Raw genomic sequence first — 25,984 nt, 5'->3', positions numbered from 1 at the left:
AAAGAAATTCAGAAAATATACTAGGTTGTATTTTGACTTCGAAAAATGGCCATTTCATATGGTTTGCTTATGGTAAAACTATGATAAAAGACTATGGGAAAATAGGATATCTGGAAATAAGGCCTGGGTGATTATTAGTAAACAACAAACAACTACAAGGGCAAATAATCCTGGGACAGAAGGGTTTCATGGGACATGAGACTTTCAGTCCTAAAACCAGGAAAGTCAGGAGAAGAACCACAGTCAGTTCATATTTTCTTTTGGTATCAGAATTAGAAACAGAAAAACAGGTTGAGTCTGAGCCAGCATTTCTTATATGAAGGGTTTCGTTTGTTTGTTTATAATGAGGTCTTACTATGTTTCCCAAGTCAAATCCTGAGCTAAAGTGATCCTTCCACTTCAGCCTATCAGATGCTGAGATCACATAAACCAGCCACTGCACCTCACTTTATAATTATTTCTGAGTGCACATATTTACCTTTTCAGTTTTTCCAGCTTTCCCTTTGGGTGCAATAACCAGAGGAACTCTTATCATCTCTACAGGCCAAAGCCAGCAATCAACAATTCGCTTCTGAAAACTGTAAATAAAAAATCAGTCCATTAGCATTATGTGCAAAAATGGGGTTAGTATAGTTTAGAATCAAGGTAAATAGTCTTCTCTTCTAAAAAGTAATGGAATGCACATAAATAAAAACTTGTATTAGGTTGGTGATTTTTTTCCCTAATCTACACAATTCCATAAAAATAATTTCACTCGACTGCCAGCACATTTTTTAGAGCAATTTTGGAAAATAATCAAAGGCTTTTTACAATGTCAAATCTTTTTTTTCAGAGACAGTTTCATTTAGTAAAATAGATATGCATATTAATACAGATATAAGACATATAATCAGTTACTTTAAATTTCTTATTTGATAATTCCAAAATCTATGTCATATCTGAGGATAGTTCTTAGGCTACCTTTGTCTCTTCAAACTATTTTTTCATCACTTTTAGCCTTCTTTCTAATATTTTAATTGGAACCTAGATATTATGTATTGGGTAATAGGAATTGAGGTAATTAGGGTTTTTAGTGTGAAGTTTTATCTTAATATAGTTAGGAGCTGGGATATATTTAATGTTTATTATTCTAAGTGCCAGAACTTGAGGTTCATTTCTTTGTCTTGGGGGGGTGGCTATTGGGGATTGAACTCAGGGGCACTCGACCACTGAGCCACATCCCCAGTCCTATTTTGTATTTTATTTAGAGACAGGATCTCAAAGAGTTGTTTCATGCCTTGCCGCCATCTCTCTAGGTGGTGAGCAAAGGACAAAGGAAGAAACCATTTTGCAGCTTCGGAGCAGGGTCCAGTAACTAAGAAAGCTGTTTCCTGGCAAACATGAGTTTGTCCCAAAATACAGACCCAGTAAACACATACTGCACAACATTGTGTGCGCTTAAGTGACCAGAAGAAAATCCAATGTGGAGAGAGGTTTACACAAGGGACAACTGGTCGTGGAAACCCACCTGGCTCTACCTCGCCCCCTCCAATCCAACTGCTTGCAAGGACTGGCTGAGAGAGATGTCAGTGAGAGTAGTGGGAGACATTGCAAGGACTGGCTGAGAGAGATGTCAGTGAGAGTAGTGGGAGACATTGTTTGGAAACTGAACCCAAGACCAGGAAATGTGGGGTCTGCAGGTGTCGTAGAGGAGTAAGAATTGGCTCCCCCAACACACTAGTGAAACCCAGGAACACCCTAGAATAAAGTCCTCCTGCCTGGACCAGCAAGTTCTGGGCCCTGGAGGTGTGCAGATTTAAAACCTGAGACCAACTGGCATTCAGCAAAGAGCCTGGAGCCAACATATGCCTAAACCCTGCCTCCAGGAATTCTGCTTAAGGGTTGCTGACTCACTCCAACAATCCAAAGGGTGGAGCATCACACTCCAGGAGACCACACCTAAAACTGCTGAGAAGAGAATTTTAAGCTTCAATGGCAAGAATTCTTTAACTTTTCATTGCGTTTTTAAAATTATTATTCTTTTTCACTGTTTAATTGTGACCTTAATGGTACATGGATATTTATATAGTTTCCTATTTTTTTCTTCTCATCTCTAGCATTTTTGAAGCCAATTATTTTACATGTATTAGTTTTTTGTTAACTAGGATGTTTGAATTTATGTGCATTTTTTTCTACCTGCTTCCATTGATTCTTCTGCTAACAGCCAATTCCTCATTGTTCTTTCACTCTTCTTTAATTTTTTACTTCTATCTTCTCTCCTCCTCCCTCATAATCATCACATCTTATATTACTTCTGTTCTTTCCCTGTCAACCATTTGAAAATGTAAAACTCTTTTTCAAACTTGCTATTCTTATTATAGGCATTACTGATCATATAATTTCTGTTTACTGTGATAATTGACACTGTAGACACCATAGTAGGAACTATTTGGTTTAATGCTGTAAATTGTTTGCATCGGTTGTTGTTATTATTTGTCTTCCCCAAACAGTGAGGTACTAGAAACGTTCAGGGACACTATAAACACACTGGATAGAAACCACTGCTTCAGGTCCATACTGTTAGATGAGCAGACATAAGCAAGGGTACAGGGGCTGGGGCTGTAGCTCAGTGGTAGAGAACTTGCCTTGTATGTGTAAAGTACTGGGTTCAATCTTCAGTACCAGATAAAAATAAATAAATAAAGATATTGTACCAATTACAACTAAAAATATTAAAAAAAAAAAAAGCAAGGGAACAAATTGCTCCGAGCAAACCAAGATACTCCAAAGACAGAATCCATAGATACCATAGTAGAAGAAATGTCAGAGAAGGAGTTTAGAATGTACTTAGTTAAACTGATCTATGAAGTAAAGGATAATGTAAGAGAGAAAACACAGGCAGCAAAAGATCACTTCAATAAAGAGATAGAGATTCTGGGGGAAAAAGAAAAAAACAGAAATCCTTGAAATAAAGGAAACAATAAACCAAATTAAAAATTCAGTAGAAAGCATCACCAACAGACTAGACTACCTGGAAGACAGAACCTCAGGCAATGAAGACAAAATATATAATCTTGAAAATAGAGTTGACCATTGAGAGAAGATGTTAAGAAACCATCAACAGAACTTCTAAGAATTATGGGATAACATGAAAAGACCAAATTTAAGATTTATTGGGATAGATTAATGGCAAGGAGATACAAACCAAAGGAATGCACAATCTTTTCAATGAAATAATATTAGAAAATTTCCCAATGCTAAAGAATGCAATGGAAAATCAAATACAAGAGGCTTACAGGTTTCCCAAATGTGCAAAATTACAAAAGACCTCCATCAAGTTGTATTACAATGAAAATGCCTAACATACAGAATAAGGATACAATTTTAAAGGCTGCAAGAAAAAAATATCAGATTACATAGAGGGGAAACCAATTCAGATCTCAGCTCATTTCTCAATCCAAACCCTCAATGCCAGGAGGTCCAGAAATAATATATACCAAGCTCTAAAAGAAAATGGATGCCAACCAAGAATCCTACATCCAGTAAAATTAAGCTTCAGATTTGAAGACAAAATAAAAGCCTTCCATGATAAACAAAAATTAAAAGAATTTGCAACCAGAAAGCCTGCACTTCAGAATATTCTCAAGAAAATATTTATGAAGATGAAATTAATAAAAGTGAAAAACAGCAAGGGGAGGAACTACACTAAAGGAATAGTCAATCCAAAGGAGAAACGAATTCAAATTAAAAACTAGAAATAAATCTAAATGACTGGGAACACAAATCATATCTCAATAATAACCTTGAACATAAATGGCCTAAACTCATAAAATACATAGATTAGGGCTGGGGTTGTAGCCAGTGATAGAGCACCTACTTCATATGCATGAGGCCCTGGGTTTGATTCTCAGCACTACATAAAAATAAAGATATTGTGTAATTTTTTAAAAAGACATAGACTGGCAGATTGGATTAAAAAATAAGACCTAAAAATATGCTGTCTCCAAGAGTCTCACCTCATAGACAAAGACATCCACAGATTGAAGGTGAAAGAATGGGAAAAAACATATCACTCACATGGATGGTATTAACAAGTGAGGGTTTTTTTTAATGTTTATTTTTTAGTTGTAGGAAGACACAAAACTTTTATTTCACTTATTTATTTTTATGTGAGACTGAGGCTCAAACCCAGGGTCTCACACACGAGAGGCGAGCACTCTACTGCTGAGCCACAACCCCAGCCCTATGACAAGTAACGGTTTTGATCCTTTAAAATAGACCAAGTTTATGTAAGCTATATAATTGTAATTATACAATTGTTGTATTATCTTAATGAAGGAAATAATAAAACAAATTAAAATTCAGTAGAAAGCATCAGACTAGATCGACAGATTAGACCACTTGGAAGAAAGAACTTAATACATTTTTACTATCTGTAGAGTTGTTTTGTTTTGTTTTGTTTTGTACCAGGGATTAAACTCAGGGGCACTCAACCACTGAGCCACATCCCCAGCCCAATTTTGTATTTTATTAGAGACACTGGGTCTCACTGGGTTGCTTAGTGCCTCCGCATTGCTGAGGCTGGCTTTGAAATTGTGACCCTCCTGCCTCAGCCTTCCGAGCCATTGGGATCTACAGGATTGTTTTCATAGCTTCCTTTCCAATGATATTTTTCTTGATTATACTTGTTAGAATTTTATCAACTTTTAGTAGTATTGTTTCTTTTCTATTTCACATATTCCTGCTACTACTCTTATTTTTTCTTTCCTACAATTTAATTTGAAAATATGACTGTTATCTAGCTTCTTTATCTAGCTTCCTTCTGTTACAAATACTTTAAAAGTTATAAGTATATATCTGAGTACTATTTTGTTCCAGAGATTCTGATATTTTAAGCTTTTATTATCATTTAGTTCAAAACACTTTTTATTTAATTTTCATTTAATTTTATGTCACAGATATTTATAAGTGTGCCATTTAATTTTGAAGTAGCTAGGTCATGGGGATGGGATTCTATATATATATTAAGGTGATTGATTTCTAATGTAAAACACAGTCTACAGGAAAAACAGTCTGCATGATTTCAAATAAAAAGAAAGAAACAAACAAACCAGAGATAGAAAAAAATACCCATACCTAAAAAAGGGATAAGGATAAGAATCACATTGAACTTCTCTTCAGAAACTATGCAAAGAAAGAAGTAAAGAAAAATATTTTAAGTATTGAGAGAAAAAAAGCCACCAATTTTTTAAAGGTCAAAAATGCTCATTCAGATTATACATATATTGATAAACCTCTATTTTTCACCTCTCCCTAAACACTAGATTACTGACAGAAAATAAGAGTTACTTACATAATATCAAGTGTCCTATTCTTTGGTAATTAAATCCTGAATTAGTTTGGGTGACAATATATCCAAAAAAACCAACTTATTTTCTAGCCTTTCTTGCATCTAGAGATGGTCAAAGAAATGTAAACAGAGGTTACTAGGTTCCAAGAAGGTTCTATAAAGAGGACTAAGAAGGACCTCCTTATAGAACCTCCTTAAAATCCTGTGGCCCTTCCCCTCTTCTAACTTTCTGCCAGGAACATAAATGTGTAGGCTGAAACTCTAGTAGTATCTTGGACCATAAGACAAACTTTTAGATGGAAGGCACATATTAAAGAAGGTAAAGCAAAAAGAAAGATTAAGCCTAGATTTCTGATAACACTGTGCAGCCACCACAGTCCAATTCTGGATTTCTTTTATATGAAAGAGAAATAAACATACATCTTGGTTAAGCCATCATCAAGAGGTACATCTGTTATTAGCAGATGAACACAATGTTTAACTATTTATAGATATAAGCAAGAAAAAGTCTCAAATCATCTTAACTCAAATGTAAGTAAAATCAACACAAGTAACTGTCTTCCCACCTATGATCTTTCTCTTCCTACCTGACAACTGCAGGAGGATCAAGGTAACAGCGACTTTCCAAGTCCCAAATAATCCTTTTCTTTGTGTACTCTGCTTGGTTCCTAAATTCTCTGTCCTATAAAATAATAAGAATAATTTTATTCCATATGTGTCACATTTTCATCCTACTCAATCTGTGGGGCATTCTTGTAATGGATTTGATTGCAATATTTCATTACTACCACTGTAACTACTATGAAGTATGACCACTATTATAGCTACTACCACCACCTTAAATTTTTCAGGTATTTTACTAATAGAGAAGGTAAGGTATATTACTTACATAATCTATACATCAATCCAGTACTAAGTGCAAAATATTTATTCACATCACCTCAATTAGTGATCCTTAAGCAGGGATGTATATTAAAATCCTGTGGAAGCTGGATGAAATTTTTTTTTTTTTTTTGGTACCAGGGATTAAATTCAGCAGCACTTAACCACTAAGCCACATCCCCAGTCATTTTTCTATTTTATTTAGAGACAAGGTCTTGTTGAGTTGCTTAGGGCCTCATCAAGTTGTTGAAGCTGGCATTGCATTCCTCCTACCTCAGCTTCCCAAGTCACTGGGATTATGGGCTATGCCACCTGGTTTAAAAGTAAATTCTTATATAATCCATCTGGTTTAAGGCTTGGCCATTTCCATAGTTTTAAAGGTTTCAAGTGATTCTAATGTGCAATCAGGGTTGAAAACTAGTGATATAAATTAAAACATAATATAAAATCTAAAGATCTAAAATAATAGAGCTGATCTAAATTGGGTGCGATGGCACATACCTATAATCCAGAAACTCAGGAGGCTGAGGCAGGAGGATCAAGAGTTTAAAGCCAGCCTCAGCAACCCTAAGCAACTCAGTGAGACCCTATCTCTAATAAAATATAAAGAGGGCTGGGGACGTGGCTCAGTGGTTGCATGCCTCTGGGTTCAATCCCTGGTAATAAATAAATAAGAGAGTTGATCTAAATTAAAATATAAATCTAAGGAAAATATAAACTTTCACCTACCACAATGATAAGAAAAGATACTGCACAATATTTTTAAAATACTGCTAGTTTTATCAGTATTGTTGTAAATATTTACATTCAGGTAATAAAAATAATTTCAACCATCCTCATTTTACAACTTGTACTATTAAATAATTCCCCTAATGATTATCAGCTTGTAAAAGAAACATTTGCAAATGTATTTACACTATTTTCTATGCCACTGAGAAATTATGTGTTGTAATAAAATAGGTTTTAAAAAGAAAGAATAATTTCAAAAACCTGAATGTTCACTAATAAGAAACTAAATAAATTAAACTATGTCCAAACAATGTCATAACATAATGCAAGTTCATAAAAGAAAGAAAAATAATGAAGTGCTCATTATGTAGAGATATAAAAAAAAAAAGTCCAAGATAAAGTGAAACAAAGCAACCTGCATAATGGTGTAACTGTGCACACCTTTACATATGTGTAAACAAATGATGGGGAAGCAGCACAGGTATGTGTGTATTAGTGTATGAGCATGTATGAGGCAAGAGTTATATTCCCCCTGTTCTCAATATGAGTAAGCACTTCCTACCCCCAGTTTAAAAAAACAAACACTTCATATCCTAAGAAATAATAGCAGTGTCTTCCTGACTAATTCTAGTTCTGAAAATAGTAAGACTATGAATACTTCCAGTGAGTCTGGATTTACTAAAGAAAAACAATTTCATCTCTTTCACTTTGCCAATCTCTAAGGATGTTTCATGAAAAACTGGAGTTTTTCATGATGAACAGACTGTAACTGTGGCGACCCTAGTAATTTTGTGATGTTCCCTTTTAAGTACTTATTATTTTTTATCTGGTGAGCCAGTCCTTCTGAAATCTGACTCCCTTTTATTCTATGTAAGGAAAATTTCCCCTTAATTTTCCAAATGCTTCTGTCTTTAATCTTCCTTTGACCATTTGTATATTTGCTTTAATTTATTTTTTTAGTATTTACTTTTTAGTTATAGGTGGATACAATATCTTTATTTTTATGTGGTGCTGAGGATCAAACCCAGTGTCTCATGCATGCTAGGCAAGCGCTCTACCTCTGAGCCACAACCCCAACCCAGCCACAATCCCAACTCAGCCACAACCCCAACCCTATTTGCTTTTATATGTATAAAAAGTATCTGGAAAGAAACACAAGAGGTGACTAACTAGGTAATAGGATAGGAGAAGGGTTTAGGAGAAGAGACAGACTAGGAGGGAGATTTTCACTGTATTATTTTAAACTGTGACTGAATTATTATCTATTCAAAAAACAAAGTAAATTTGACATAAATTACTTGCTAGACTTAAGAAATCAAACTGGGCACAGTGGCATACACCTGTGATCTCAGCTACTTGAGGATCACAAGTTCAGGACCAGCCTGAGCAACTCACTGAGACCCTGTCTCAAAATAAAACATAAAAAAAGGGTTGGGGCTATAGCTCAGTGATAGAGTGCCCTGAGTTCAATCACCAGCATCCCCCCAACACACAGACATTAAAGGGACATTCTCATCAGAATTAGATAGTTAAGTGTTTTGATATATAATTCTTTTATTTTGATAAGTGACAGATGAACATAAACTAGTGATTCGCAAAATGCCCTGAGTTTATCACAAAAACCTGTTCATTTTCACCTCAGGGTGGTTGAGTTCTCCTTCTTCTTCCTCATAGGGACCACCAACAATGTACGCATCAGGAATATTATTAGCTCCTGGAGCCAGAATGTTGGCAATAGGCCATTTTTTGGGTCGGGGAAAAGTTTCTCTTTCCCCTCCAAGCTTCAGTGTTCCATTCTTGAATAAAATGGGATAGTCCTTCTATAGAATAAATACAACAATGAGAAAAAAGTGTAAAAAAACTTTGAAAAGGACAAAGTGATTACAGGAATGTCTATTACAAAACATATCTTTTCATGATCATCTGATTCTGTATAGGAGTATGTGCCCTTCATTGTCTTTATGCCATTTTACTTTTTATAAAATTGTTGATAATGCAAATTATTCTTGTCTATAGTTATGCAAATATACATTATGTCTAGTGGCAATGTAACTGGTTAATACCCTAGGACTAATAAGTTTTGAATTATTAGAAAAGTTATTTCAGCATTCCTGAATACCTACTCATAGGTCACTTCTTCCCATTCTACTGATTCCCTTACTAATAAGTTAAATAAAATCTTTGATAAGACTGTCATTTTGTATATGAGGCAATTACATTTGTTTAAAAATTATCCTTTGAAAAAACAAAATCTGATGATTTTTATAGGCATTTATTTTCATATCCTTTAATTTATCTAAAGCTTATTTGCAATGGAAATTAGCAAAATAAAAGAATAGTCAATCTATAGAAAAGCAAATTGAAAAATCCAACATTTAAAAATAAATAAGCTTTGTATAATTAGTAATCAGTGAAGCTGGGTGCAGTGGTGCACACCTGTAATCCCAGTAACTCTGGAGGCTGAGGCAGGAGGATCACAAGTTCAAGGCTAGTTGCAGCAACTTAGCAAGGCCCTACCTCAAAACAAAAAATAAAAAGAGCTGGATATGTGACTCAGTGGTTGAGTGCCCTTGGGTTCAATCCCCAGTACCAAAAATAAATTAATTAATTAATCAGTGAAATGTATATTAAAGCAACGAAATACCACAGATTGGCAAAAGCAAAGTCTAAAAATATCAAGTGTTGACAAAATTATGAATGGAAATAGTATTATACATTGTTGATGAGGAATGTAAATTGGTACAAGTATGGAAAGTAATTTTGCAGCCTCTAATAAAATTTAAAATCTACATATGAGAGGGCTGGGGTTGTAGCTCGGTGGTAGAGTGCTTGCCTAGCATGTGTGAGGCCCTGGGTTCAATCCTCAGCACATAAAAAATGAATAAGTAAAATAAAGGTATTATGTCCAACTACAACTAAAAAATAAACATTGTTTTAAAAAATCTACATATGAGGAATTTAATCTGTTTCTTTGGGTTAAACTTAAAAATCTTTTATAAAAGTCTGGCACTTACAGAATAGCAGGATAAGGGCCTTTGAAAATCTGTTACTTCATAACAATAAGAATGCTGACAAAAATTGTCAAAATTAAGGGTGTCAATAGTGATGGAAAAACTGGATAGTCACATGAAAAAGAATAATGTTGTGCCATTACCTAACATAATATACAAAAATTAACTCATACCTAGTTCTTACATTTAGAAATTTGGCTTAAGAAAATAACCTAGAATTAAGAGAAAGCGCTTTATAATAAAATACACTGTATAAAACCCACAAAATACATGCATAACAATAACACATACTGAAATTTTTAAATATCTTACATATATTCTACAATAAGCATATACTATTAATAAAAATTATATGTAATATACAATGACCATGTTAATTATAAATATAAAAAATGTATATAAACAGAAATAAACTTTATTTTTAAGTCTAAAATAAATCTCAGCAATTAATAAAATAATGTTTTGAATTAATGCTTAGCTGATGTGAATCTCAGCCATATGAGTGTAGACACATTTGATGCTATACAAATATCTGGTGATAGGGCTTTACCTCTCCAAGTGATGGAACCTGCAGACCAACCATGTAGTTCTGCTGAGTCCCTGTTGGAACGAAGGATTCAGGCACAGAGTAGGCACCCTCCAAAGTGACCTTCAGTAGATTGCTCCCCAAGACCTGTGCTGCAGTCAGTAAGGGCTCTGCCACAGATACTTTAACTTCAAGACTGCATTGCTATAAAAGAATAAAATTAGGGCTGGGTTTGAAGCTCAGTGGTAGAGAGCTTGCCTACAATGCATGAGGCCCTGGGTTTGACCCTCAGCACCATAAAAAAGAAAAGAATAAAATTATGTAGCATTTTAAAAATTGCCATTGGCTTTCCTTTTTTCCCCCATTATCTCATGTCACTGTTAAGCTTAATTAACAGGATATTGTTAATTAATTTGATAATTAAAAATAGTAATATTTTCTATATCTCTGACATTTTCACACAGAATATAATACAAAGTAGATTTAAAATATGTGTTGATTGATAATTAGATGTTTTCACTTTACTACAGCACTAGGGATATAAAGATGAAGATAAGTGTTTCTTTCATCATGAAACTCGTATTAAGAGACCTATATACAAAATGCTCTAGTTGAGAAGCACCAAGGAAGATATGAATAATTGATTAATGAGCTAGGAAGGAATTAGAGATGACATCTGAGTTGAAACTTTTTCTTTTAACTCTTTTTAAAAATTTTAATTGTAAATGGACATAACACCTTTATTTTTATTTATTTTTATATGGTATTGAGGATTGAACCCAGAGCCTCAATGTGCTAGGCAAACAACCACTAAGCTACAGCCCCAGCCCCCCTGAGTTGACTTTTAAAGGATGAATACCAGTTTGCAACCTAGATAAGTAAGATGTAAAAATAAAACAATTCTGGATCAAAAGAAGAGTTGATGCAAAAGGAGACTGAAACAGTATGGTGTATTCCATTCACGTGTGTAAGAAGTAGTTCAGGATTTAGAACATAAAATACAAGGACAGGAGTGCTGGGAGATATGGTTGAAATAGTGGAAAGTTCCCATTACAAAGATGTCATATGCCCACTAAGGCATCTGGATCTAAACCTGTACACAGTTTAGACTGTACACACTGTATAGAATGGTGAACCCATGAACCACACCATATACTAAGAAGGGTAAGATAAGAGATGTGATCAAATTCATTGTGGTGTATGTGTGTGTGTATGTGTGTGTTCCTGGGGATTAAACCAAGGGCCTTACACATGCTAGGCAAGTGCTCTACCACTGAGCTACATGTCCAGTCACCATCAAATTCACTTAAAAAAAATTTTTTTTAGTTTTTATAGTTGGTATTTTGATATTTTTATTTTACCTATTTATTTTTATGTGGTGCCAAGGATTGAACTCAGCGCCTCGCATGTGCTAGGCAAGCGCTCTACCACTGATCCACAACCCCAGCCCCTCAAATTCACTTTGAAGTCACTGTGCAAGCAGTAGGAAGGGTGAAGTGGAGAGAGGAAAAGGCAGATACAAGATTATTGATAATGATTCAGATAAGAGATGATGGGGCAATAACAAGCAGGAGTGATTCCAGGAAGAATATGAAGAAATTTAGGAGATGGAAAAGGCTGTATTTAGTGAAAGGTGAATTTGGAAACTGGTTGGGGTTGGGATCTGAGGAATGTGACAGATTCTGGACTCTGATTTCATAGCTGGGTGATGCCACCAGTCAAAAGAACTAAGAAAAAAGGAAGAGTACATTTTAGGAAAGATTCTGAGTTTAGATTTGTAATGTTGAATTTTAGGTGCCTATGGGGTAACATTAGAGAGAAATATAGCAGGTGGCTGTAAAGTATGAATTCTAGGATTCACGACAGGGATCTGGGATAGAACTGCTGAATTAGAAGTCTTTAGCCAGAGTCAGGCTACATGTCTTTAAGTGTGCTATGTGCTTTCATATACTATTGATTCATCAGCACACAGCTCAGAAGAATTTCCATAGCTAAGCCTTTCTTATATCTACTCCTGGGCAAAACCAACAATATCTGCTCTGTGCCAATATGTCCCCCAACCACCATTTCATCACACTGGGTTATATCCATAGATTGTGAGCTCTTAGAAGGTAGGATTTATTCATCTGTTTTCTAGAACCTAGCATTATTGTGCTGTGGGGAAAATAAAAAAGATGACCAATGAATTGGACTCAACTGAATTGAACCTTATAAACAGACAGACTCATTATATTGAATGGAAGGCTGAAATGTTAAAGAGTTAAAACTGATTACCTTAGAGCCTGGTCGAGGGGTTTCTAAGGGTGAGCCCTGCACAGGATGCAAAGGAACCACCATTTCAAATGAACTCTCTCCTGTGAAAGGAAGACAAGTTGAGCCAAAGAAGGAAGAGTTAAATTAGTATTGCAGACAGAAATAAATGTGCTCATATTTTTCTTAAATCCTCCAAATTCATTTAGGCTGTGTTTTGCAACACTTTGCATCTAAATATGCACTTTCATATTTCTGCTTTTGAGAAAATCATATATCTGACCTTCCAGTAAGGGAAGAAGATCCACCACAGCTTGACCTAGTATTAAGTTCTTCTCATCTTTCTGTTTCTTTTCCTTTTGTAAAACTTCAGTCACAGTTACTAAAAAAATCAAAGCAAATAAAATGAGAACAACTCTAATCACCCGTCAGATAACCAAGTAAAGCAAATAAATTTAAGTTAAGGAAAATGAACTTGGGCTGGGAACATAGCTCAGTAGCAGAGTACTTGTCCAGCATGGGCAGGCCCTGGGATTCATCCTAGCACAGAAAAAAACAAAAACAAACAAACAAAAACTGTGTAACCCAAGAAAGCACTAACATCAGTGACTTCCAATGCAAAATACTAAACAAATTCAGTAATTTTTGAGCTTTTTGCCTACAAGTTATAATAAGAAATGGATTTTATAACATAATCATGCATATACATACATTTAAAGGTAACTGATATATGTGACTATCTGATGCCAAAATTTCATATAATATTAACCCTTACTACTCAAAAACCTTAAGTACTTTCTGTAGGATAAAAGATCAGTGATTATGATCCCCTCTAAATTGAATTATTTTAGGATAACTAAATTTAAACTCTGAAGTTTGAAAAGCATTAGATATTTCCATCTTGCCTAGGACAGGGCTTAGGAGACTTTGACAGGATCCCCACGGTACACAAGGATGTACCAGAATTTTTACTAGAGCATTACTTGGTATGCTTAACACTTAATGATAAAATTTTCAAATACACTAAAAAGTGGAATAGCATAATGAATATCTATACAACCATCACCTAAATTTAGTAATTATTAGAAAGTTGTCATATTTGCTTCCTTATATATGATTTTGTTTGCTAAAATACTTTCATCATATTTGCCTTGGTTGATGAAATAGCTTCAAATAAATTATATGCATCATGACATTTTACTCCTAAATACTAATGTATACAAAGCCACAACATGACATTTTCCTACAAAACTGAAATACTTTGAGCTGGGGTTGTGGCTCAGTGGTAGAGGCTTGCCTAGCATGTGTGAGGCCCTAGGGGTTTGATCCTCAGCACCACATAAAAATAAATAAAATAAAGGTATTAAAAAATGAAATACTTTTATCACATCTAGCAAATATTTGATAAAATATTAAACATGATTCCTAAAATTCATCTAATGTCCAGTCTATATTTAGCATTTCCCAATTCCCCCAAATTTATTTTGTAGCTAGTTTGATCAAACCAGGATCCAATCAAAGACCACATGGTTACATTTGGTTGTCAATTTTCTTAAGTTTCTTTTCATTTAAAAAATTCCTGCTTTCCACATACTTTTCTCCTATGATATTGGCTTGTTGAAGGCACTAGGCCAGTAGTTAAAAAGAACATCATACTGTCTGAATTTATCTTTTTTCTTCATGGTATTTGTTTTTAATTACTGTGTTTCCTAGAAACTTAGGTTCAGCTTCAGCATTTTCAGCAAAAATAATATGATCTGGACAACATATTTGTCTATATAGTATACTAACAAACTGTGACCTTTATAATCTGATAGAAATGGCATCTAAGCATAATTGTGTTTCTCTCATTAAAGTGAGACTAAATATTTTTCACATTTTTAAGGACCAGATATGCTTTCTTTACTGTGTAGTTTTCAATGTTTTGTGTTTTTCTATTAAAGTCTTGCTGATATTCTTTATTTATTTATTTAATTTTTAGGTGTAGGTGGACACAACACAATGCCTCTATTTTTATGTGGTGCTGAGGATTGAACCCGGGTCCCGCCCATGCTAGGTGAGCGCTCTACTGCTGAGCCACAATCCCAGCCCCTTGATGATATTCTTACTGATATAAAGGGAAATGTGCCTTCTGTCAAGAAATTAATTATTAAAATTGCATCCCAGTTTATGGCCTGTATTTTATAGTTACTTATGTAAACTGCCCTTTCTTCCACCCTGTGGCTGCAATAGTTATAAAATACTTAAAAATGCTTTGCCACTCTGATTTATCTTTTCAACTCCATGATTTCTTATAGTACCTACATACTTTAATTTTTCACACATTTTGTCCATCTGTAAAATTTTGGGGCATAATTTTTAAAAAAATTTTTTTGATACCGGGGATTAAACTCAGGGGTACTCGACCACTGAGCCACATCTCCAGCCCTATTTTGTATTTTATTTAGAGACAGGGTCTCACTGAGCTGCTTAGCACCTCCCAGTTGCTGAGGCTGGCTCTGAACTTGCTCTTCTCCTTTCTCAGCCTACTAAGCTGCTGGGATTACTGCTGTGGGCCACCATACCCAGCTGCATATTTTGGCATAATTTTGAGATTAGTTATATTTGTTTTCTAGATAACTCCCCAGATATCCCAGCACTGTTCATTACTTAATCCATCTTTTCTCCCTGTGGGAATGTAGCTAGCTCGACAGTGAAGTGCTTGCCTGGCATGTGTGAGGCCCTGCATCACAAAAAGAGAGTGACAGATCTTTCCCCCCACTGATTTGACATATTAACTGAATCACATGTTAATTTACCAGAAGTACTAGTGACTACATCTGGATATTCCAGTCTGTTCCAGTGAGCTTTATGATTAACATGCCTGCTACTACAATGTTCCATTTTGTTTGTATATTACATTCTATCATATAGAACTAATAACTCATTACCCTTCTTTTCAGAATTTCCTGATCATTCTTACATCAAGAATCTTTTTTGGGGGCTGGAGATGTGGCTCAAGCGGTAGCGCGCTCGCCTAGCATGCGTGCGGCCCGGGTTCGATCCTCAGCACCACATACAAACAAAGATGTTGTGTCCGCCGAAAACTAAAAAATAAATATTAAAAAATTCTCTCTCTCTCTCTCTCTCTCTTTAAAAAAAAAAAAAAAGAATCTTTTTTTGGGGGGCTGGGGATGTGGCTCAAGCGGTAACGCGCTCGCCTGGCATGCTTGCGGCCAGGGTTCGATCCTCAGCACCACATACAAACAAAGATGTTGTGTCCGCTGAAAAACTAAAAATAAATATTAAAATTCATTCTCTCTCTCTTTAAAAAAAAATCTTTTTTCCTAAAAAAAAAAAAAGAATCCTTTTTTCCTAAAAAAAAAAAAAAAGAATCTTTTTTTTCTATAAGAACTCTCAAAAGGGGCTGAGATTGTAGCTCAGTGGTAGAGCTCTTGCTTAGCATGTGTGAGGCATTGGGTTCAATTCTCAGTACCACATATAAATAAATTAAAAATAAAGGTCCATTGACAACTATAAAAAAATTTTTAAAAAAGAACTCTAAAATTAAAAATAAAATAGGGCTGGTAGAATGGTAGAGTGCTTGTCCAGCATATGCAAGGCCTTGGGTTTAATACCTATCTCTGGGGAAAAAAAAATGTTGGCAGTCTTACAAAGATCACAATAAATTTATAATCAGGGAAATGGCATCTTTATAAGGTTGAGCATTCCTAAGAACAGTATGTCTTTCTTTTTATTCAAACTTGTACTTCAACAGCATTTTCTTTAGTTTGTGTGAATCAGGATCCATTTGTCTACAACTTTGATTAGCTGATATCTCTTAGTCTCTCACTCAATAAATTCTACCTCTTTTTAATTTTTTTCCCCATTTCCATTTTCCAAAATGTTGTCCATTAATCTAAGTTTTCCAAAGTAATGGCAGAATATCCTTTTATAATTTTAAAAATGACATTCTACTTGTAGTTATGGTCCATTTTCTTCCTAATATCATTGTGTCACTTCATTCTCTTTCCTCCCCTTTTCACCCCCTCCCTCCTTCTTCTATGGCTCAATCTTGCCTATTTGTTAGTAATTAAGGTTAGTCTTTTTAAGAAGCATTTTTGTTTAGTAATTCTTGTGTTCCATTTCATTATTTCTTATTTTTAATCTTAATTTTAAGATACTTTCTTTGGGTCACTCTATTATTATTCTAGCTTCTTGAATTAAATGTTTAAGTCATTTGTTTTCAATCTTCTTATGGTTGTTAAGCACATCAATTTATTTTATATACTTTTTGGTACCAGGGATTGAACTCAGGGGAACTGGACCACTGAGCCACATCCCCGGCCCTATTTTGTATTTTTTTTAGAGACAAGGTCTCACTGAGTTGTTTAGTGCCTCACCATTGCTGAGGCTGTCTTTGAATTCTCGATTTTCCTGTCTCAGACTCCTGAGCCAATGGGATTACAGGCGTGTGCCACCATGCCTGGCTAAGCCCATCAATTTATTAAAGATGGGTTTTTAATATGTCACAAATGGCTGGGGATGTAGCTCACTTGTAGCACATGTGCTTAATATGCATGAGGCCCTGGGTTTGATCCCCTGAACTGCAAAAAATAAAATAGATCATAACTTAAAAATTTTGTGACCATTTTTGTATATACAAGAGCTCAAAAATTAGGTCCTCTTTTACTATCTGAGAAGACTTAGGCATTGTTATCAAATTCCTATTAACAAAGAGGAAGCTTCCTTTTATACAGTTTTATCCTTGTTCAACGTAAGCCATTCTGTTAGGTGTGCAGTAATAACCCACTGTGGTTTTGATTCCAATTTCTCTAGTGGCTAGTGATGTTGAATTATCTTTTTTGCAAAACTGAGGATTGAACCCAGGGGTGCTTTAGCGCTGAACTACCTCCCTAGCCCTTTTTGTTTTTCATTTTCACTAAGTTGCTGGCCACAAACTTGCAATCCTCCTGCCTGTCATTGGGATTACAGGAGAGCGCCACTGTCTGGTGATGGATGTTGAATATCTTCATGTGTTAAATTGCCATCTGTTTATCTTTGGTGAAATGTCTCATATCTTTTGCCTATTTTCTGGCTGGTTTGTTTGGGTTGTGATTTTTTTGTGTCACTGTTGACTTTTTAAAATTCTAAATATTCCTGTTTTTTGTGCTTTGCAAATACTTCCTCTCACTCTGCAGCCTGTCCTCCTAACAATGTCTTTTGAAGAGCAAGAGTTTTTAATTATGACAAAGTCCAATTCTTCTTCTTTTTTTTCCTTTTATGGATAATGATTTGTTCTTCAGTCTAAGAATGCTTTGTCTTACCTTATATCCTGATTTTTCTCCTATGATTTTTTTTCTTAAAGTTCTGTAGCTTTACATTTAATTCTGTGACCTATCTTTTTTTTTCAATGAGAGAGAGAGAGAGAGAGAGAGAGAGAGAGAGAGAGAGAGAGAGAGAGAGAGAGAGGAGAGAGAGAGATTTTTTAAAAATATTTATTTATTTATTTTAGTTATTGGCGGACACAACATCTTTGTTTGTATGTGGTGCTGAGGATCGAACCCGGGCCGCACGCATGCCAGGCAAGCGCGCTACTGCTTGAGCCACATCTCCAGCCCCTGTGACCTATCTTGAAGCTAGTTATTGTGTCAGATGTGAGACATATTGAGGTTTATTTCTTTACCTATAGATGTCCAATGGCCCCAGCATCATTTTCTACAATTAATTGGGTTTGCACTTTCATTTAAAAAAAAATCAGTTGGACATATTTGGATCTATTTCTGGATTTCCTGTTCCATTCTACTAATCTATGTATCTGTTCTTCCACTCATACCAACTTTGACTCCTATAGATATATGTCTTAAAATACAGATACTAATTCATCCCAATTCATTCTTTTCCAAAATTGTTCTAGATATTCTAGTTCTTCTGCCTTTCCATATAAATTTAAGAATAATCCTCTCCAGAGGCTGAGGTTGTAGCTCAGTGGTAGAATACTTGCCTAGTATGTATGAGGCACTGGGTTTGATCCTCAACACCAAATAAAAATAAATAAATAAAATAAAGGTATTGTGTCTATCTACATCTAAAAGTATTTTTTAAAGAAGAATAATCTTTTCCATATCTACAAAAATCTTGCTGGGATTTTTGAGAAGAATGATATTCAACCCATATATCAATGTGGAAAGAACTAATACCTTAAATATGTACAGTCTTCCAGTTCTATATACCATATATCAATTTATCTAGATCCTCTATGATTCATGCATTAGCAGTGTCTAGTTTTCAGCATAAATGTCCTACACATGAGGCTGGGGCTGTAGCTAAGTGGCAGAGTGCTTGCCTAGCATGTGTGAGGCACTGGGTTTCATTCTTAGCACTACATAAAAATAAACAAATAAAATAAAGGCATTCTGTCCATCTACAACCACAAAAAAAATTTTAAAAGGCCTATATATGTATTTTACACTAAATTTTAAGGCAATTACAAAATAGTATTATAACAATATTTATTTTTATAAATATTGATGTCAATATAACAAGTATACAGAAATATAATTGATTTTTGCATATTCTTTTATCCTGTGATATTGTTTAACTCATTTATTATTTTTTAGGTGTTGTAGATTCCTTGGTATTTTTTTCTACATGGATCATCATTTCCTCTGCAAATAGCAGTATTTTTACTTCTTCTTTTCAGATCTGTAAACCTTGTATTTCTTCCCAGATCTCATTGCATCGTCTAGGACTTCCAATCCATGTTGAATTTAGAATGGTGAGAACAGACATCCTTGAATTATTCCTGATCTTGGAAATCATTCATTCTTTCACCATTAAGTGTAATTTTAGTCTTTATCAAGTTGAAAAAGTTAAAACTATTCATATTTTTTATATATTTTTTTTTAGTTGTAGTTGGACACAATACCTTTATTTATTTATTTTTATGTGGGGCTGAGGATCAAACTCAGCACCTCACTTGTGCTAGGCAAGTGCACCACTGCTGAGCCACAACCCCAGCCCAACTACTTTATTGTGAATTGGTACTGGATTTTGTCAAATGGTGTTGCTGCATTGATCAATATCACCATGCCTGGCTCATTTTAATATTTTTATTTTTTATTTTTAGTTGTAGTTGGATACAATACCTTTATTTATTTATTTTTATGTGGTGCTGAGCATCGAACCCACGGCTTCACATATGCTAGGCAAGTGCTCTACCATTGAGCTATAGCCTCAGCCCTCATTGAAGCATTTTGATCATAGCTTCTTTAAAATTCTTGTCTTACAATTCTAATATATCTGTTATTTTGATGCTAGCATCTACTGACTGCCTTTTAATTTCAGTTTGAGATCTTCCAGTTCTTGGATAACATGATTTTCAGGTGAAACCTGGACTTTTTCTATTATGTACTGAAATTCTGGATCTTTGTAAAAACTCTGGATCTTTTGTTTTAGCTAGCTTTGTCTAAGTTTCAAGAAAAAAAGGGGAGAAGGTGCTGCTTCCTTACTGCTAAGTGGGAGTAGAATTCTCGGTTCTCAACTCAGCCTCCATTGACACCTAAGGGAGGCAGCTCATTATTACTGCAGAGGAGGAATCAGGAGTTCTACTTCCTTATTTGGTTATCACAGATCCTGCAGTGGTTGTGGACTCTTTAACCCTAGGTGATAATGAAAATTCTGAACCTGTACTAGGCCTCCTCTGACATCACCCCAGTAGAGTAGAGGGATACCTTGTTAATGACAGTTTATAAGCACAAGGTCCTCAATGTGGTCTTGACCACGAAGGTGAGGGTGGGGGAGCAGGATGGAACAGGGAGAAGACTATTGCCAAAGAAGATGAAGTTCTGGCTCCCTATTTGGTCTTCTCTGGTACCACAAGGGTATTACTGCTTTGTGATGGTGGTAGTCTAGACTTCCCACTCAGCTTGGGTTGAGAAGAAAGCCTTTTTTTCCTGGAGTACTTGGCTGGAAAAAAGCAGATATTGTAGGCTGGGGATGTGGCTCAAGCGGTAGTGCGCTCGCCTGGCATGCATGTGGCCTGGGTTCGATCCTCAGCACCACATACAAACAAAGATGTTGTGTCCACCAATAATTAAAAAATAAATACTAAAAAATTCTCTCTCTTTCTCTCTCTCTCTTAAAAAAAAAAAGCAGTTATTGCCTAAAAGTTGTCTTATTAGGCTTCCCCTTTCCTGGTGTTTTGACTGGAGACAGCAAAATTTTATTAGGCTTTTAAAAAACATCTATAGGGGCTGGGGATGTGGCTCAAGCTGTAACGCGCTTGCCTGGCATGCGCAGGGCACTGGGTTCGATCCTCAGCACCACATAAAAATAAAATAAAGATGTTGTGTCCACCGAAAACTGAAAAATAAATATTAAAAAATTCTCTCTTTCTCTAAATAAAATAAAATAAAATAAAAAATATCTATAACCATTGGTTTTTCTAGCTTGTCAACTTCTCCAGCACCAAGTCCGGGACATACATAAGGCAAAAAGAAAATCTAAGGAATTCACCTTTATGTCATTCCTCAGTTTCAAGGTTTCTTCTTTCTACCTTTCAGAGTCTCTTATGCTTGTTTTATATAAATTATCCATTTTGAGTTGTACTTAGTAGGAGGAATATAGAAAAATACATCTATTCCATTTTCTCAGAAGAAGCTCTGTTTTAAATTCTTTTTGATTTCTAATGAACACACTAAAAATTATTAAGGTACTTCTAATTACCACATTAACTATATCTCACGGGTTTTGTTTTGTGGTGCTGGGCCTCATGCAAGGTAAACAAGTCTTGCAATTTTTATGATTTCTTCTTTGTCACATGAATTATTCATGAGTGTTTTTAAATTTCCATGTGGATTTTTAAAAAATCTTTTTTGTATTGATTTCTAATTTTCTTATCTGTTGTATTTTGGCCAGAAAACTTAGTCTGTTAAGATTAATCTGCTAAGATTCTTTGGTAGTTGGTAAGACTTGATTTACAGCCTATAATGTGGCCAGTTTTTCATATGTTTCTTGTGTGTTCCTAAATGTTCCTGTGTGTTTTAAGAAAACATATTTTTTTTATTTTTTAGTTTTAGATGGACATAATACCTTTATTTTTTTTTTTTATGTGGTACTGAAAATCAAGCCCAATGCCTCACATGTGTTAGGCACTCTACCACTGAACTATAACCCCAGCTCCAAAACATGTTCTTTAATAGCTGGCACAAGCCTACAAATACTAATTCTTAAGGGAGGCTCATTTCTATTTTAGAGATAATGGTGAGCCAATTTATTTTTTTCCTAGACCGTTCTTTTTAGGAGGCTTAGCTTGTGGTAGGGAGGTGGTCTCAGTCTCAACTCTTCATCTGTAGCAGTCCAAGATTTTTTGTCCTTGTAAGAGCATTAAAACCCAAGCCCGTAGGTTTTAGAGTACTGCCCTCTCCCCCAACACCAACACCACCACCATTTATACATCAATGGCAGCTGTTCAAGTTTCCCAGGTGTTAATTCTTGCTTTGCTTCTATGAACAAGGGAGTTTCCCTTTCTTTGTATTTTTCTCTCTTTCCATTTTTTTGCGGGGTGGGGTTTCAAACCCAGTGGTGTTTTACCACTGAGCAACATACCCAGTCCTTTTCATTTTTTTTTTTTAAATCTTGAAATAGCTAAGGCTATCCTTGAACTTGGAATCCTCCTTCCTCAACCTCCCCAGGCACTAAGATTACAAGGGTGCACCACGGTGCCCAGTGTCTCTGGTTGCACAAAAAGAATATTCAGTTCTGTTTTTCCCATCCAACATACTTGTGAAGAATGCAATCAGGATTACTCCTCCTATTTGGGACAGCAAAGAAACACAGAACAAAGAGAGAAGAAGGTACTTGGGAGAGAGTGTGGGTTAAATGGTGACTGATTTCTTAGACTCCTCCTCTAACAATTATGAATTTGGTGCTCGGATGTGGGGACCTGAAGATGTGGTCCCACAGCCCCAAGTGATTCTTATGGAAAGAAAGATACAGGATCAGAATACTGAAAATCTAGAATACTATATACATTTCCAGTTCTCATCTAAGTTTGGGGATCTTGGAATCTGGGTTCCAGAAGGCATCCCAGAGGTGTAATTAAAAAATTACAAAATGAAAGAAGATAACAGATTAAAACAGAACAAAACCAAAAAAGTTTTAGACTAGTAAACTGATACAACACATTACAACAGGGCCAATACTACATATTTTGAAATCATAAAGGTAAGGAAGAAAAGATATATTAACCATCCATCCCTCTATTTCATTCCTTCAACAAAGGAATGCACTAGAAAGTCTAAAAATACTGAGAGTTCAATCTTGATTTCAAAAGCACCTACTCTAACAAGAAAGGCAAATGAATAATGGCTACACTACATGGTGAGTATACAAAAGAACAGATATAGGTTCCTGATAAAATATAGGATGCCCAGTTAAATTTAAATTTCAAATAAACAATGAATAATTTTTAAGTATAAGTATGACACATATTTTGCTTTTTTTTCCCCACTTTTTTCTAAGTTTGGCAACCTTAAATAAAGGAATACAAAGAGAGGGAATCTCAACTCTATGTAGAGGATAAAGACTGCAAAATTCAGTCAGATGTCAAAGATTTTTGATTAAATTAATAGGTCCTGGTGACTGTTGCCAAATCAGACAGGACTCAAAGTATACTTCATTATTCTTTTTTTTTTTTTTAAGAGAGAGAGAGAGAGAGAGAGAGAATTTTTTTAATATTTATTTTTTAGTTTTCGGCGGACACAACATCTTTGTTTGTATGTGGTGCTGAGGATCGAACCCGGGCTGCACGCATGCCATGCGAGCGCACTACCGCTTGAGCCACATCCCCAGCCCCTACTTCATTATTCTTAAAGTCAGGGGATAAGGCATATTCAATTGTCATCTATTAGGTGTCTCAGAATCTTCTCATATAATACTCATATAACTAACATTTTTTTAGAATCACAAGGACTTACAGAATACAGGATTGTGAGCGAGGTCATTCAAAGTGATTCCTCCTTCAGGATTGAACTCAAAACTGCTAGTGAAGTTGTACTTTGCAGTTCCCTCTGAAGAGACAGTAATTTTTGCAGAGTCTCCCAGAGTCACCTGATTGAATTCCGCTCGAACAAAAGTAACTGGAGTATCTCCTTTGTAACCTTTCTGTTGGCAGAAATATCACTTTATAATTAAATTCAAATAAAGACATTTCCTACACATCTGACAACCCATTTTGACTCAGGATAAATAGCATTTTCTTTTCTTCTTCTTTTCCCTAACAAGCTATGTCACAAAAACAGGGAAAGTAGAAAATCATTAAACAAATTTATTTATAGCTAAATGTAATATTCCATTTAAATATCATTAAAGTTTTAAAATTTTTTGTAGTTGTAGATGGACAGAATGCCTTTATTTTGTTTATTTTTATGTGGTGCTAAGGATCGAACTCAGTGCCTCATGTATGGTAGGCAAGTGCTCTACCACTGAGCCCCAGCTCCAGCCTATATTAAAGTTTTTTAATATAACATTTATTGTGTTTTGTCTGACTTTAAAAGTATATTGTGGGGGGCTGGCAATGTGGCTTAGTAATAGAGCACTTGCTTAGTGTGCAGAAGGCCTGGTTTCAATCACCAACATTGGCAAAATGAGAAAATCAGAGGAAAATGAATTGCCTATAATCTTACTCTAACACGTAAGCATTATTAATACATTAGTATATTTCAGTATTTTGCTGTAAATATACATTTTTATACACACATTTTAAAACAAGTAGAGTTTACTAATTATGTCCTCTTTTGGAACAAGCTTTTTAAAGTTCATAATCCTGAATATTTTTTCATTATTCTCTTAATTTTGTTTTCAGTACTGGGGATTGAACCCATAGTCCCACAAATGCTAGGCTCTACCATTAAGCTGTATCCCAAACTTGTTTTTTAAACCTTATGTTGAAACAGGGTCTCACTAAATTGCTCAGGCTGGCCTCCAACTTGCAATTCTTTTGCCTCAGGCTCCCAAGTGGCTGGGATTAGAGGTGTGAGCCACCAAGCCCAGTCTATTCTCCTACTTTTAAGTAGTGGTTTTATTATTTAAATTCACCAAATGAGGGGTTGGGGATGTGGCTCAAGCGGTAGCGCCTGTCTGGCATGCGTGCGGCCTGGGTTCGATCCTCAGCACCACATACAAAGATGTTGTGTCTGCCGAAAACTAAGAAATAAAATATTAAAATTCTCTCTCTCTCTCTCTCTCTCTCTCTCTCTCTCTCTCTCTCTCTCTCCCCCCCCCACTCTCTCTTTAAAAAATAAATAAATAAATAAATAAATAAATTCACCAAATGAAATTAATCACAAATGAAACTCAGAATTCAGATCCTTCTCAAAATAAAGGGGAGAAATTAATATATGAACTGCTATCCACAAAAACTAAAGCTAATCTTGATTCAACTCTGATAAATTTAGTACTCAAATTGCCAGGTATTTTATTTTTAAAAATATTTAGTTGTAAATGAACACACAGTATTTTTATTTATTTTTATGTGGTGCTAAGGATTGAACCCAGTGCCTCACATATGCCAGGCAAGCACTTTACCACTGAGCTAGGTATTTTAGACACATAGTAATGTAATGTGACTTGCTGATTATAGATTACAAATAAGAAACACCGAGGATGAAATTGCTATGCAAAGAGAGGGAGTTTGGAGGTACAAAATGACACAAAAACTCCATTCCTGAGCTAGGGTTGTGGCTCTGTGGTAGAGCACTTGCCTAGCATATGTGAGGCACTTGGTACAATTCTCAGCACCGCATATAAATAAATGAATAAAATAAAGTTTCATCAACATCTTAAAAAAAAAAAAAAACTCCATTCCTCCTTTGATACTCCCCAACTAGGGACTTTGCACATTTCCAAAAGAAACTTTACCAAATCATATCCATCTGTCACAGTGATCTGCACAAGTCTACCTCCTGTTGGCACCTGTTCCATATCAGTAATTGGGCAAAGTTCTTCTGTTCTCCTTTGGTCTCTGTAAAGAAAATAAATGAAACTGTCCCCTCATTACATCATGACCTGTACCGGAGGAAAACTTAAGAATATGCCATAGTCTAGCCTTCTGTTTTCCCCTTCCTAACTTTCAAGGCTGGATAAGAAGTGCTTCAGGGAAGCTGGTCACAATCATAATTCCACTGGTTAGTGTTCACAATATTCTTTATACATACAACTAATGTATAATGTACAAATTATCATGAAACAGAGAGTAGGTACACTATCTCCCCATCT

At 35.2% G+C, this 25,984-nt stretch overlaps 1 protein-coding gene across 8 annotated transcripts in view; it reads right to left on the bottom strand.

Moving 5' to 3' along the window:
* Positions 1 to 25,984, bottom strand: part of Cfap70 (cilia and flagella associated protein 70) — a 102,336-nt gene that overhangs the window by 73,301 nt on the left and 3,051 nt on the right. For 6 of the 8 annotated variants that reach the window (XM_078040438.1, XM_078040446.1, XM_078040450.1 and 3 more), the window contains 8 exons: positions 25,628 to 25,730; positions 23,686 to 23,872; positions 13,011 to 13,109; positions 12,752 to 12,831; positions 10,502 to 10,681; positions 8,578 to 8,760; positions 5,917 to 6,011; positions 479 to 578 (listed from right to left, as the gene is read on the bottom strand). In XM_078040438.1, the coding sequence (XP_077896564.1) occupies positions 479 to 578; positions 5,917 to 6,011; positions 8,578 to 8,760; positions 10,502 to 10,681; positions 12,752 to 12,831; positions 13,011 to 13,109; positions 23,686 to 23,872; positions 25,628 to 25,690 (987 nt within the window). In that variant the 5' untranslated portion in view covers positions 25,691 to 25,730. The remainder of the gene's footprint in view (positions 1 to 478; positions 579 to 5,916; positions 6,012 to 8,577; positions 8,761 to 10,501; positions 10,682 to 12,751; positions 12,832 to 13,010; positions 13,110 to 23,685; positions 23,873 to 25,627; positions 25,731 to 25,984) is intronic. The other 2 variants (XM_078040467.1, XM_078040478.1) reach the window with 2 other exon arrangements.

Source organism: Ictidomys tridecemlineatus, chromosome 1 (genome assembly GCF_052094955.1).
Source record: "Ictidomys tridecemlineatus isolate mIctTri1 chromosome 1, mIctTri1.hap1, whole genome shotgun sequence".
Classification (NCBI taxonomy): Eukaryota; Metazoa; Chordata; class Mammalia; order Rodentia; family Sciuridae; genus Ictidomys; species Ictidomys tridecemlineatus.
The sequence above is the reverse complement of the archived record's forward strand: the minus strand, read 5'-3'. Positions and strand labels throughout refer to the sequence as shown.